Below are 12,665 nucleotides of genomic sequence, written 5' to 3' on the forward strand. Positions count from 1 at the left end.
TTCCCTCAGTAATTTGGATTTGGTTGTATTGTTTACTATTTGGACACAGGGGATTTTGGAAACCCAAAATAAAGATTTTACATAGAGATTACATTGTATAATCTGTATAAAGTAGTTTTATATACATTGTATCATTTGATATTAAAATCCTGGGAGATAGGTAAGCAGATATCATTAGGCTTATGGAGGGTAGGTCACTTGGCTAGTGTGGCACATACCTTCTCGTCTCAGAGTTTGTGCTTTTCCCACTAAACAGTGCTGCCATATAGGACATGGATAAGGGAGATGAGGGTGGTTTGTCTGGAGAGAAGCAATTACAGGGGCCCATCCCCTCTGAAACTAGAGCTTAGAGAACATCGATTGATGCTAAAGAGACTGAAGTTTGATAAGATCTTGATGAGGGCTCAGTGGCTCAATAGCAGTATCAGTGGGGCTTGGTGGAGGTGCGAGTTTCCTGGGAATGTCCACCATTGGGAAGCTCAGCGTGAGGCGCTAGTTTGATGTGACTGCAAGCAAAGCAAATAGGATGGTCTTGGCTTCTGCCAAAGTGGGCTTTTATGCTGTGAGTCACAAATGGGTCCTGCCTGGGGCAGGAAGAGAAGGACCATTCCATGGGCAAAGGACCAGAATATCAAAGCATCTTTCCAAAGGAAGGAGATGCTTCCAGGTGCTTTTCCAAGGACTGCTTGCGAGGTCATCTTGGTCTGAAGTCACCTTCACTTCCCCAGAGAAGGGCAATGGAGGAGAAGAATTGTCACCTAGAGCAAGTCAGTTGATATCCATGAGGTCATCTCAGTTTTTCCCTAGTCAAGATAAGGAACAGCTTTTCCAGCCCAGGCCACAAGGTGGACTGGGGATTGGGCACGTCACCCTCTCCTTTATGGAAGATTCCCAGGAGACTCCACAATCTTCTTCACTGCCTCACATTCCTCAGGGTCAGGAAGTTCTTCCTGATGTCTGTGTCTCTTCCACTCCTATTAATCATGCTTGCAAAGCTAGCTCTTCTTCCTGCTGTCCCTGTGTCTAATAATGGCATCATTAGTCTTCCGGTCATGGCTGTTGCAAACTTCAGTCGCTTTCTTTTCTTACTCTCTCTGTCCCACCTCTTGACAGTATTTGCCAAACCCTAAATGTCTGCAGGAACTGTCCTACCCCACCCCTCAGAATTCCTTATTTGCCTACCTCTTCTGCCTTTGTACCTACTGTTTCCACCACTGGGAATTCTCTCTCTCCCTCCATATTTGTCCGTGGAACACATAGCCATCTTGTTCTCTATCTCACACTCTTCTCTGGAAAGTCTTCCTCAATTTCCCTCTATTTCATCTAGTCTTGCCCTCATCCGTTCTAGTCTAACATCTTGGTAACTCTTTCTAGCACAGTCATTTATTCATCTACTTAGTGAACCTTTATTAAGGACTTGCTCTGGGCAAAGCCCTGAGTTAGGTGCTGGAGACCCAGAGATAAATAGGATTTGGTTCTACCCTGCAGAAGACCACATTCTAATTGAGGAGACAGAGACCGAAACAGACAGTTGCAGTGCAGTATGATAGCTGCTTTCATGGGGAACCCAGGGTGTTAACAGAGAGGAATAACCCAGAATAAGAGCACGGAAAGTCTTTGAGGGAAGGTGGGCTTAATATGAGTAAGTGGGAAAGAGTAAGAGTTAGGGGGGTGGTGGATGAAAGGAGATTCTAGGAGGAGAGGCCAGCTTGTGTAAAAATACAAGGACCTAAAATCACCCTGCAATGTGAGAGGTTGTTCCCCTATTAGACGATAAGCCCCTCAATGACAGAGATCACACTTACATTACCTCTATGTAGTTCTTATTCAGAGTCTTGTTTATGGTAGCTGCTCAACCAATTTTTGTGAAATGGAATTATATTTGAGGGCAATGGGGGAAAAAAAAATGCAGTGGATCAGCTCCATGGACAGATAACAGATACCTGCAGTTGGAGGTAGTCCAACTTATAAGCTCATTTGCATGTATTTGCATAATTCAGCCAACCTTATTTCCCTGGGGGGCCAAAGGCTCTGCATCGTGGGGGATTCAGTCAGTCTCGGTTTAGGGGTTTGGGAAGGGAAACAGTCAAGGCCAGAGACTAGTTCTCTGAGGACTCTGGGAGAATCTCTTCCCCGCTTTGCTTGCCTCACTATCCTTTCCTTTTCTATCAGGAGCTAGTGGTCCTGAGCCTTCTGACGTTAGGATTCTGCCTGGCGGTGGGGATCCTGACACCAAGGATGGGACACCCTGGATGGTGAGTGGTAGGAGAATCTGGGAGATGGGGATTAGATAGAGGTTCTAAATGAGAATAACTTGGGTTCAAATCTTGATTCAAAGTGACTCACCCACTTACTGGCTTTGTAACTGCACCTTTTGAGCTCAATTTTCTCATGGGTAAGTGTGAATAATATGGACCATAGGATGTCAGTGAGATTAGAGAATATTAGGTAGGCACAGTACCCTACTGGGTACTGGTACCATAGCAATTGCTTGGGAAGTAGTAGGAGATGAGCTATGAGCAGGAGCAGGATCTGGAAGCTTGAAACACGGTGGGTATGGGGAGGTGATGGGGTGCAATGGAGGATGAGTCTTGGAGGGGCTTCTGTTCGGAGTCTTTGAAGCTGTCATCCCCTCCTAGTCAGCAGATGGCCCAGGAGCCTGGTCTGAGATGAGGGAGGGCGCCGTCTGCCAGCATCTCAGTCCCTGTTCCTCCTGCTGTCACCCCCTCCTGCCATAGCTCCTGTCCTGGCAGCTCTGGAGTCCTGATTGGAGGCAATTCTTGCTGAGAGCTGACCTTTCTGTCCTGTAGTCTTGGCAAGCCTGGGATAGGGGCCAGGGGCACTGCTTCCAATGTTTTCTCTCCATCACCTCCCTGCCCTGCCAGCACACTGTTCCTGGGAGAAGGAACTCCTGGGTTCCAGTCCCAGTGTCGGATTCAGATACTGCCTTGTGCAGCCAGCGTTCCTCTTCCTATGGTTTCTCCTCTCTTCATTCCCCTCTAGTAGAATGGGGGTGGTGGGTGGGGGTAAAGAGCAAAAGTGGAAATTTCACCGGGAAATATTTGAAACCCGGAAGAGGAAAGGAGTCATGTCAGGTTATTCCTTCCTATCTCACTCTTGGGGGAGGGAGAATGAGCCTGCAGCCAGATGGAAGGAACAGGGTTTGGAAGGAAAGGGAAGGGTTTTCCTTTGTAATCAAGATGAATATGTAGATCTGGGTCCATATTCTCTTTGGTTATTGCTGCTGGGAGCTGTGACCCTGAGGCCTGGCTCTTCACAGCAGTGGAAGTGGGTAGGGATGGGAAAGAGGCGTGACTCTGGATCGATGTGCCTAAAGTCAGCCTGTTAAAAGCTAGTTCACCTAATGACTGGTTTCTCTGAATATTTTTTACATCTGGTTGGGTATCCTTTTATTTTTGGTAACCTCAAGACTTAAAAAAAAAAAAGGAACCGTTTGGCTGAGGGCATTTTCTCTTGTGAATAAGTATTTATCAAATTTGCAGCATTTGATGAATGATGGTTTTATTGTGTGCCTTTGTGAGTGTCTTTGTCTAGTATGACTCTTTTAAGGACTTTAAGCTTATTTGTGGAAAGATAGTACAATTAATCACAATAACTTGATATGCATTACCTAAAGGGCTATAAGACTACCTAATAAAAGATAGTTTAGGTGAAGTGGCCTGTTGTTTAACCTGAATCCCTTTTCTTCCTGTTTTTCCAGGAGGTTCCTGGGGCCTGGCCCCCAACACTATGAAGAGCCCTTGCTGAGGCCATGAGGGGTTACCATGGCGACCGAGGCAGCCATCCCCGCCCAGCCCGCTTTGCTGACCAGCAGCATATGGACGTGGGCCCAGCTGCCAGGGCCCCATACCTGCTGGGCTCCGGGGAGGCCTTCTCCACCGAGCCCCGCTTCTGTGCCCCGAGAGCTGGCCTGGGACACCTTTCCCCCGAAGGGCCCCTGAGCCTGAGTGAGGGGCCATCTGTAGGCCCTGAGGGAGGGCTAGGGGGGACCGGGGTTGGGGGGGGTAGCAGCACCTTCCCCAGGATGTACCCCGGCCAGGGCCCCTTTGACACCTGTGAAGACTGTGTGGGCCACCCGCAGGGCAAGGGTGCCCCCCGCCTGCCTCCTACACTCCTGGATCAGTTTGAAAAGCAGTTACCAGTTCAACAAGATGGCTTCCACACGCTACCATACCAGCGAGGTCCAGCAGGGGCTGGGCCCGGGCCAGGACCGGGGTCTGGCACTGCCCCGGAAGCCCGCAGCGAGAGCCCCAGCCGCATCCGGCACCTGGTGCACTCTGTGCAGAAGCTCTTTGCCAAGTCCCACTCTCTGGAGGCCCCGGGGAAGCGAGACTATAATGGGCCCAAGGCTGAGGGAAGAGGTGGCTCTGGGGGAGACAGCTACTCTGGCCCGGGCTCCGGAGGCCCCCACACCTCCCACCATCACCATCACCACCACCACCACCACCACCACCAGTCTCGGCATGGCAAGAGGAGCAAGAGCAAGGACCGCAAGGGGGACGGGCGGCACCAGGCCAAGGCCGCGGGTTGGTGGAGCTCCGATGACAACTTGGACAGTGATAGCGGCTTCCTGGTGGGTGGGCGGCCCCCTGGGGAGCCAGGTGGTCCATTCTGCCTGGAGGCTCCAGATGGGTCCTACCGTGACTTGAGCTTCAAGGGGCGTTCAGGCGGGTCGGAAGGCCGCTGTCTTGCCTGCACTGGCATGTCCATGTCACTGGATGGACAATCGGTCAAGCGAAGTGCCTGGCATACCATGATGGTCAGCCAGGGCCGGGATGGATACCCAGGGGCCGGGCCAGGCAAAGGGCTCCTGGGTACAGAGGCCAAGGCCAAAACCAGGACTTATCACTATCTGCAGGTGAGGCTTTGGTGGGGGTGGGGAACAGGGTCATCGGTCCTTGTAGTGTTGTTACCCAGTAAGCTGTGCAAAGAGTTGGATGGGAGCCAGCTGTCCCCATGATAGAGACCTGAATGCAGGGAGGCTCTGCTCTGGTTCACTATTTTGGGACCTCAGTTTCCCCATTTGTGCAATGAAGGGGCCCTTCTAGTCTGACATTGTATGTCAGTACCGAGACGACTTCCCTTTGATCTTCTGTTTTGGACAGGCTGCGCTGGCCCGTTTTGTGAAACTGGAGGCAGAATGAGGTTGAGGGTAGGCAGTGGACAGGACAATGTGATGTTTTCTGGCTGTAGCTCCCCTGGAGATTGGAGGTCAGCAGTTGGAAAGCAGCTCTCCTGCCCCAGGCCTTCTCCGGACCTCTTTTCTTCTCAAATTTGGGTGGTCCAGATATTGTTTGAATATGAAGGTCGGTTCCAGAACGTGCCTCTGCTGGGATTTGTTTTTCTGGGGTGCCAGTGATAGCATGCCCACGAGGCTGTGGGAGAGCCCTGGGTTTTTTTCGACGGGGGGATACACTGAAGTCTGAGCCAGGTCAGGGCTTCCAGGGAGTGGATGATGCAGCTGATAGCTGGCATGCTGTCCCCATCATGTCCCACCTCCTCTGTGGTCTCTGCAGGTGAAGCTAGAAGCTCCGACCCCTTCTTATGGAGCCTTCATCCATCTCACACTGTCTGCTCTCCATCTTCTTCCTGAGTTGGGGTCAGGGGCTTGTCTCACCATCAATCTTCCTTTTCTCTCTCTCAGGCCCCCCTTCCACACCTGCCGTGTTTTCTTGAGCCTTTCCATACTTTTAGAAGCGAAAGACAATACAAGTTCTAGAAGTCCAGCAGACTTAGGGTTATCCCCTAAACTCACATTTCACATAGTTACTCCATAGTCATTCATTCAGTGAGTATTTCCTAGATGCTGTGGATACAAAGATGAAGATACAGATGCTGCGTGTGAGGAGCTCCCTTTAGAGGTGGAATACAGTATGGAATACGGTATGATAAGGCTGTAATAGGAGAGAGCAGTGGGCACCATGGAATCACAGAGGAGGCACCTCACCCACCCAGGTGGTCAGAGCAGTTTCCGGGAGGAATTTCCCCTGAACTGAATCTCAGTGCAGAGTGGATTAAGGGTGTTCTGGGAAGAAGCTGCAGCACGTTCACAGGTATGGGGATTGAGCTTGCATGTGTCTTTTGGGTGTCGCTGGCCTCACTGGTAAGTTATTTGCATGTTAGAGCTCTCCTGGGTGGGGAACTCACGAAAACTCAAGGGAACAAGTGGGCCACGGTGGAAGCAAGAAGGGGTGGGAGACAGAAGGGGAGGTTGGAGACTGCTAGGATTCAGGACTTCTGGGTTCGCCTTTTCTTGCTCCCTGCCTAGGTAGAGAGGTTCATTAAGCCGGCAATTGAAGGGTCCAACAGACAGGGCTAAGGAGGGAGTACTGACCCTTCCCCCATAGCTGAGCCGTTGCCATTTCTGGAGCCTCTCTGCCATTTCTGGAGCCTCTCTGCCACTCCGCTGCTCCCTGTTGCTACTCCAGGGCTGCCCTGACCTCCCTGGGGGCTTCCTTTTTAATATGCACCTCACAGTGTCCTGCAGAGGAGCGAGGAGCTCCGCAGTGGCTACAGAGTGGGAACCCTGCAATGTGGCAGAGTGCGCCCTGGCTGTTCCATCTGCTGGCGTGCCTCTGCCTGCCTATGGCTCCTCCCTGTAGAATATGGGGAAGGGGAATGGTTCGTCAGGGTCTGGGGTTCCAGGGCATCTTAAGACTTGGGAGGTCTGAGCCCATTTAGGGGAGAACGAAGGGCCACACGGACCCTCCACACAGCCTGGTGCTCCCCTGGCACACAAACAGGGGAAGCCGGCCCCATCAAACTGGGTGGATCCCCAACCCTTTTATCGAGACCCTGTTTCTCTTCCTGGGCCCTGGCTCTCCCTCAGTCTTCTGGAACTCCTTTTTCCACTAGGAGCCCTTGTTCCTTTATGGAGCCTTGTTTCCTCCCTGTGTTCCATCTTTTGATCGAGTCCTAGTTCCTCACTGAGCCCTAGTCCTCCCTGTGGGTTCCTTTATGGGTCTCTGTTTGCACACTGATCTCTGTCCCCTCACCTGGTCTTATCACCAAAGTCTCTGTCCCTCCCCTGAACCCTCACCCCACTGAGAGTCCCAGCCCCAACCCTATTTACTTGTTCTTTACAACAGGTGTTCTAAATCCTCCCTCCCGGCCCCAGCCCTCTCACTCACACCTTCATTTATACTCATTCTTTGTGGTGTAGGACTCCCTCACCTTCCTGTCAGCCCATCTGTAGACTCATATAGATCCCCAGCCACCCTCATCCCCTTACTCTTGGCTCAGAGGAGGTGCCAGGACTATTCATCCCAGGCTGCTGCCTCCAGCAGGGCTTGAGCCCATCTCCCCAGGATCTCCTCCATCCCTGAACTGTCTGTCTTCCTTCCCCACATTTTATAGACTATCTTTATCTTTACTGGCTCTTTTTCTCATCCTGAAAACATGCCCAAGTCTCTTTCCCCTTTCATCTCTTATCGTCCCTTCATATCCAAGTTCTTAGACCATAGACTCCACTTCTTCACTTCCTTTCATTCTTCCCTTTACTACAGTCTGACTTCCACACCCCTGTTCGTTCTCTAAAACAGAGGTCCCCTGTTAGGAACCAAGCCACACAGCAGGAGGTGAGCGGCGAACGAGCAAAGCTTCATCTGTATGTGCAGCTGCTCCCCAGCACTAGCATCACCACCTCAGCTCCCTCTCAGATCATCAGGCATTAGATTCTCATAGGAGCACCAGTCCCGGGTGCCAAAAAGCTTGGGGACCGCTGCTCTAAAATGTATTGGCAGTGGTCTCTTGAGAGCTTTCCTTGAAAGATATTTTTAAATGCTTATAATAATAATAATAATAGTTAACGTATATTGGGCACTATGTGTGGTACTCTGTATTGCTCATTTATCCTTGCCACCAACCCTGTGATAGAGACATAATTATTACCAATTCACAGACAAGGAAACTGAGGCTTAGGGATTAATCAGTTTTGCTCGAGTTCACCTAGCTAGCAAGTGATGGGGGCAGAATTTGAACATACATCTGTCTTAACTCTTGAGCTTGAATTACTAACCTCTGAATGCACTGTGGCATTTGACATTATCAACTCCTTTATTCTTGAAATGTCTCCTGTTTCCATGACATGGCATTCTCCTGACTTCCCTCCTACCCCTCTGCCTACTCCTTCTCAGGTGACTTCACAGGCTCCTCTTCCTTTCTTTGCAGTCCCTTTTTAAATGTCAGTGGATCCCTCCCCAGCTCTTTCTTTTTCCCCCTGGGCTGTTTCATTCACGTCTATGGATTCAGCTGCCACCCATGACTCCCACATGTCTGCCTCCATCCCAGATCTCTTCACTGAACTGCAGAACCAAACATCCAACCACCTGCTCGACAGTCCTCTGCCAAACTCAAGATGCTCAACCCTGAGCCTGTTACCTTCCCCTCAAACCTGTTTCTCCGGGAATCTATGGCTCAGTGAGCGACAGCACCATCCCCCAGGTCCTCAGCCAGCAGCCTCCCAGTCATCCTTAACTCCTCCCCGCCCCCACACCCCCCACATCTAATCAGGCTCACTGATGCTCCTTAACACCTCTCATTTCCATCTCCTCTTCCCCCTCATTGTCATTGTTTTAATTTAGGCCTCATCATATCTTACCTGGATAACAGCATCAGCCTCCTAATTGGTCTCTCTCCCGCCACTTGAGCCCCTGCTCTACTCCTGGCCCTTCACAATCCATCCTCTGTTCGGACTGTTGGAATGCTCTTTCAGAAACACAAATCTAATGCTACTTCCCTGTTTAGAACCCTCTGTGGCTCCTCGCAGAAGAGAGAGAGGAGACTTGGAGGATTTAGGATATCAGCAAGTTATGCGGATGAAGGACAAGGAGGGGTGAAAGGTGACCGCGGTCAGGTGATGATACTTCATGACTAGGAGTGAGGTTGACACAGGTCATTTTTGCCTCTGATCTTCCGTCTTTTGGCACCTGTCACGTCACCCCTTGCCCCTGACTGTCTGGGTGGCTCTCAATTAAATAGCAAAAGATCCATGCAAGATGGTGAGGCATCTCATGTAAGGAAGGGGACTGCCTGAGACCTGCCTCCTGCTCGGAGTCTATGTGCTCTCGAGTGTGGTCTGCTTGAGCCAGGGCAAAATGCCGCCCACTGGCAGCAGGGAGACGGGGTCCTGGCCTGTAGGTTTAGTAGGGATGTGTCTGAGAGACAGAGGCCGCTGTCCCTGCAGGTGCCGCAAGATGACTGGGGGGGCTACCCCACCGGGGGCAAGGATGGAGAGATCCCCTGCCGCAGGATGCGGAGCGGCAGCTACATCAAAGCCATGGGGGACGAGGAGAGTGGAGACTCGGACGGCAGCCCCAAGACGTCTCCCAAAGCAATGGCCCGGCGCTTTGCCTCCCGCCGCTCCTCCAGTGTGGACCAGGCCCGGATTAAGTAAGGATTGGTGTCGGGGTGTGGGGCGGAGTGGGAAGTGGATACCGGCCGAGTCCCTGAAGGAGATGTGTGTAGAGTCCATTCCCTGCTTTGGATTCAACAGGGGAGTCTCGCTCTGCCTCATATAAAGAGGGTTGTCCCTGTGATAGCCCCTATCTGAATGCCTCTTTGGGAGAATCTCTTTACCCAGGAGTCTTTTGGGGGATCTCTGGGGGCTTCTGAAGGACAGAACCTGCTCAGGGACCCCAATGCTCTCATGTCCCTCCCCCACTTCCTAGCAGACCCCTATTCTGAATCTGGAATTTTGACCTTTGCCAGCTGCTGCGTTCCACCCCGGATCCACCCCCGGAGTTCCATCCCTGGCTACAGCCGTTCCCTCACTACCGGACAGGTAAGGAGAGGCCCAGCATGCCTGAAAGGAAGGGTGGGAAGGGGATTCAGTCCCAGCTCAGCCTAGGCCTTAAAATCAGAGGTCTGGCCATGGAGAGAGTGCAGGCCTGATTCTGGCGGAGCTGGGAAATCTGGCTTGGGACTTCTGGAGCTGACTCAGACAGGGGGTCTCTGAGTCACATCCTTAAAAACCAAGCATCCTCCTAGTGATGAGCATGCAAGGGTAACCTCAGTTCTCTCAGATTCCCCAGCCCTGTCCTGGCCTGATTGCTTCTAACCCACCCCATGCAAAAGGCAGGATCGATTGTACAGACAGGGGACAGGCAGAGCTGCAGTCTCATAGACGGTCTGAGCTAGAGTCCCCCCAACCTTCCCCCTGCCCCACCTCTGTAACCACTAGTAAAACAAAAGCCTTTCAATGCTTTTGTTTTCTCATCTTTAAAATGACAATAGTAGTGGTATTTATCTCACAGGAGTATAGTGAGAGTTCAGTGAGAAACACTAGGTACAAACACTAGATACCTCTGTCCCAAATTGGTATTTTATAATTGTGAGTTCCATACCTAAGTGTAGACATTCCCTTAAGTAAATGGAGGCAAGGCAGGTTAGTAATTAAATGAATGAGATGGGTTGGAATTCTAGCTCAGCTACTTACCAGCTGAGTGACCTGGGGCAAGTTACTTGACTTTTTTGAGCCCCACTTTTCCTACTTAAAAATAGGCATCATAATAGTGTTCTTGGCACATAGCCAGCACTAAATAAAGGTTAGCTATTTTTACTGTTTGCTGGGGGAAAAAGCGATGGAAGAAGCAATGCAAAAGACTGTCCACATTGGCTCCTATTGTTTGCTGCTGCAGTCTCTCAGCATTTCTTTGTTACATTTCCTGAATCAGGGAATCTGATTGGCACAGCTTTTTTTTTTTTTTCACATCAGACCAGGCTGTGTTGCTAAATGCACTGATTAATGCTTGGTTCTTATTTTACCTGACCCATCAGCAACATCTAACACAGTTGATGACTCTCTCCTTCCTGAAACACCTTACTCAGTTGGCTTTGAGGACACCGCACCTTCTAGATTCTCTCTCTGGCGACTTATTCTTAGTCGGTGCCTGCAACTCTCCAGGATCTAAACACTGGCGTTTTTTCAAGGACTTAGTTCCTGGACCTTTCTCTACCTTCACTTCTTAGGTGAGCTCATCCGTGAGCTCATCCAGGCTCATGGATTTGAATATTTCTGAATGCCTGATGACTCCCAAATGTATATTTCCAGCCCAAACCCTCCCATAAATACCAGGCATGTGTATCTAATGGTGTATTGAAATCTCACTTGGATGTTTAGTAGACATCTCAAACTTAATAAGTCCAAAATTAAACTGCTGGTACCCTTTCCCCGCCAAATTCTCTCCTCCGTCCATTGTCTTCTCTATTTCAGATAATGGCAACTTTATCTCTCCAGAAGTTGTGGTCTAAAAGCCCGAGTCAGTCTTGATTTCTTTCTCTCTTCCTTGCGTCTCACATTCAACCCTTCAACAAATCCTGTTGGTTCCACTTTCAAAGTGTATCCAGGATCCTATCACTTCTCACCACCTCCACTGCCACCGCTCCAATCCAAGTCACCATATTCTTTTGTCTGGACTATTGCACTACCTTCTAGTTGGTCTCCTGCACTTGCCCTTGCTCTGCTTAATTCTCTCTCAGTACAGCCATTTAAAAATGATCATTTAAAAATAGTATCACGTTTACTTAAAACCCTCGCCTTACTCAGAGGAAAAGTTGAGGACTTTACTATGATGTATAAGGTCCTGCATGATCTGGCCCTTGCTACCTCTCCTAACACTGTTCCCTTCCCTCACTCACTCTAGCCACACTGGTCCCCTTTCTGCTCCTTTTTATACCATAAGTGTGCTCCTGTCTTAGGGCCTTTGCATTTGCTGCTCCCTCTGCCTGGGTCTCTCCTTCCCAAGTACTCCCATGGATCTCTCCTTCATTTCTTTCTGGTTTTTCCCCAGATATTATAAAATTTAAATTTTAGATCACTACTCCCTATTTCTCTTCTCTGTTTTTTTTTTTTATTATTATTCTTTTTAACACTTTATACTATCTAGCATCATATCTAACATTATATATTTCTCCTGGGAGGTATGGCTTAAAATCTTTGCTTTATAAAAGAGGAAACAGGTTTAATGCACTAGAGATGTCATCCTATTATTTATAATATGCTTCTTGCCCTTAACTCTATTTTTTGTTTAATATTTTCCCAGAACATCTTTTTCCATTTTTAAAAAACATTTTTTCTCCTTATGTTTTAGGTATATCTTTTGTGAATAGTTTATAGCTAGATTTTATTTTATGTATATTCTGACAATTGCTTGAGAGTTTAGTATATTTGTATTTATCGTTATTTACTGATATACTTGGATTTATTTCTATCATCTTACCTTGTGCCTTCTATTTATCCTGCCTTTTGGGTGATGCTTCTCTACTCCTTTGCTGACTTCTTTTGGATCAATTAAGTTTTCTTCATTTTTTTTCTCCCCACCAAATCTCACACCGGCTTGGCAGTTATTATTCTATTATCATCTTTTATGGTTACCCCTATAATTTTAATGTGCATATTTGACTGAGCAAAACCTAAAATTGACATTTCCTTTTACTCTTTTCCTGAAAAATGCAAAGACCTTAGGACATATTAATTTCGATCTCTTCTTCTCTTCTTACATTACTTGTTGCCCAGTATTTTAGTTCCACCTTCCTTTTTCCGCTCTAGATTAGTCTTTATTATTGTTCTTACATTTTATGCTATTAGCACTTGACTATATACACTTACATGTTTACCCCCCTCACTATACCTTCTTATATTTCAT

General features: G+C 48.9%; 1 protein-coding gene across 3 annotated transcripts in view; it reads left to right on the forward strand.

Moving 5' to 3' along the window:
• Positions 1-12,665, forward strand: part of DLGAP3 (DLG associated protein 3) — a 53,598-nt gene that overhangs the window by 17,365 nt on the left and 23,568 nt on the right. Inside the window, exons 2-5 of one of the 3 annotated variants that reach the window (XM_039850961.1) lie at positions 2,173-2,255; positions 3,722-4,879; positions 9,206-9,411; positions 9,730-9,802. In XM_039850961.1, coding sequence (XP_039706895.1) covers positions 3,773-4,879; positions 9,206-9,411; positions 9,730-9,802 — 1,386 coding nt within the window. In that variant the 5' untranslated portion in view covers positions 2,173-2,255; positions 3,722-3,772. Of the gene's footprint in view, positions 1-2,172; positions 2,256-3,721; positions 4,880-9,205; positions 9,412-9,729; positions 9,803-12,665 lie in introns of those variants that run through there. The other 2 variants (XM_039850962.1, XM_039850963.1) reach the window with 2 other exon arrangements.

Source organism: Pteropus medius, unplaced genomic scaffold (genome assembly GCF_902729225.1).
Source record: "Pteropus medius unplaced genomic scaffold, Ma_sr-lr_union100, whole genome shotgun sequence".
Lineage (NCBI taxonomy): Eukaryota > Metazoa > Chordata > Mammalia > Chiroptera > Pteropodidae > Pteropus > Pteropus medius.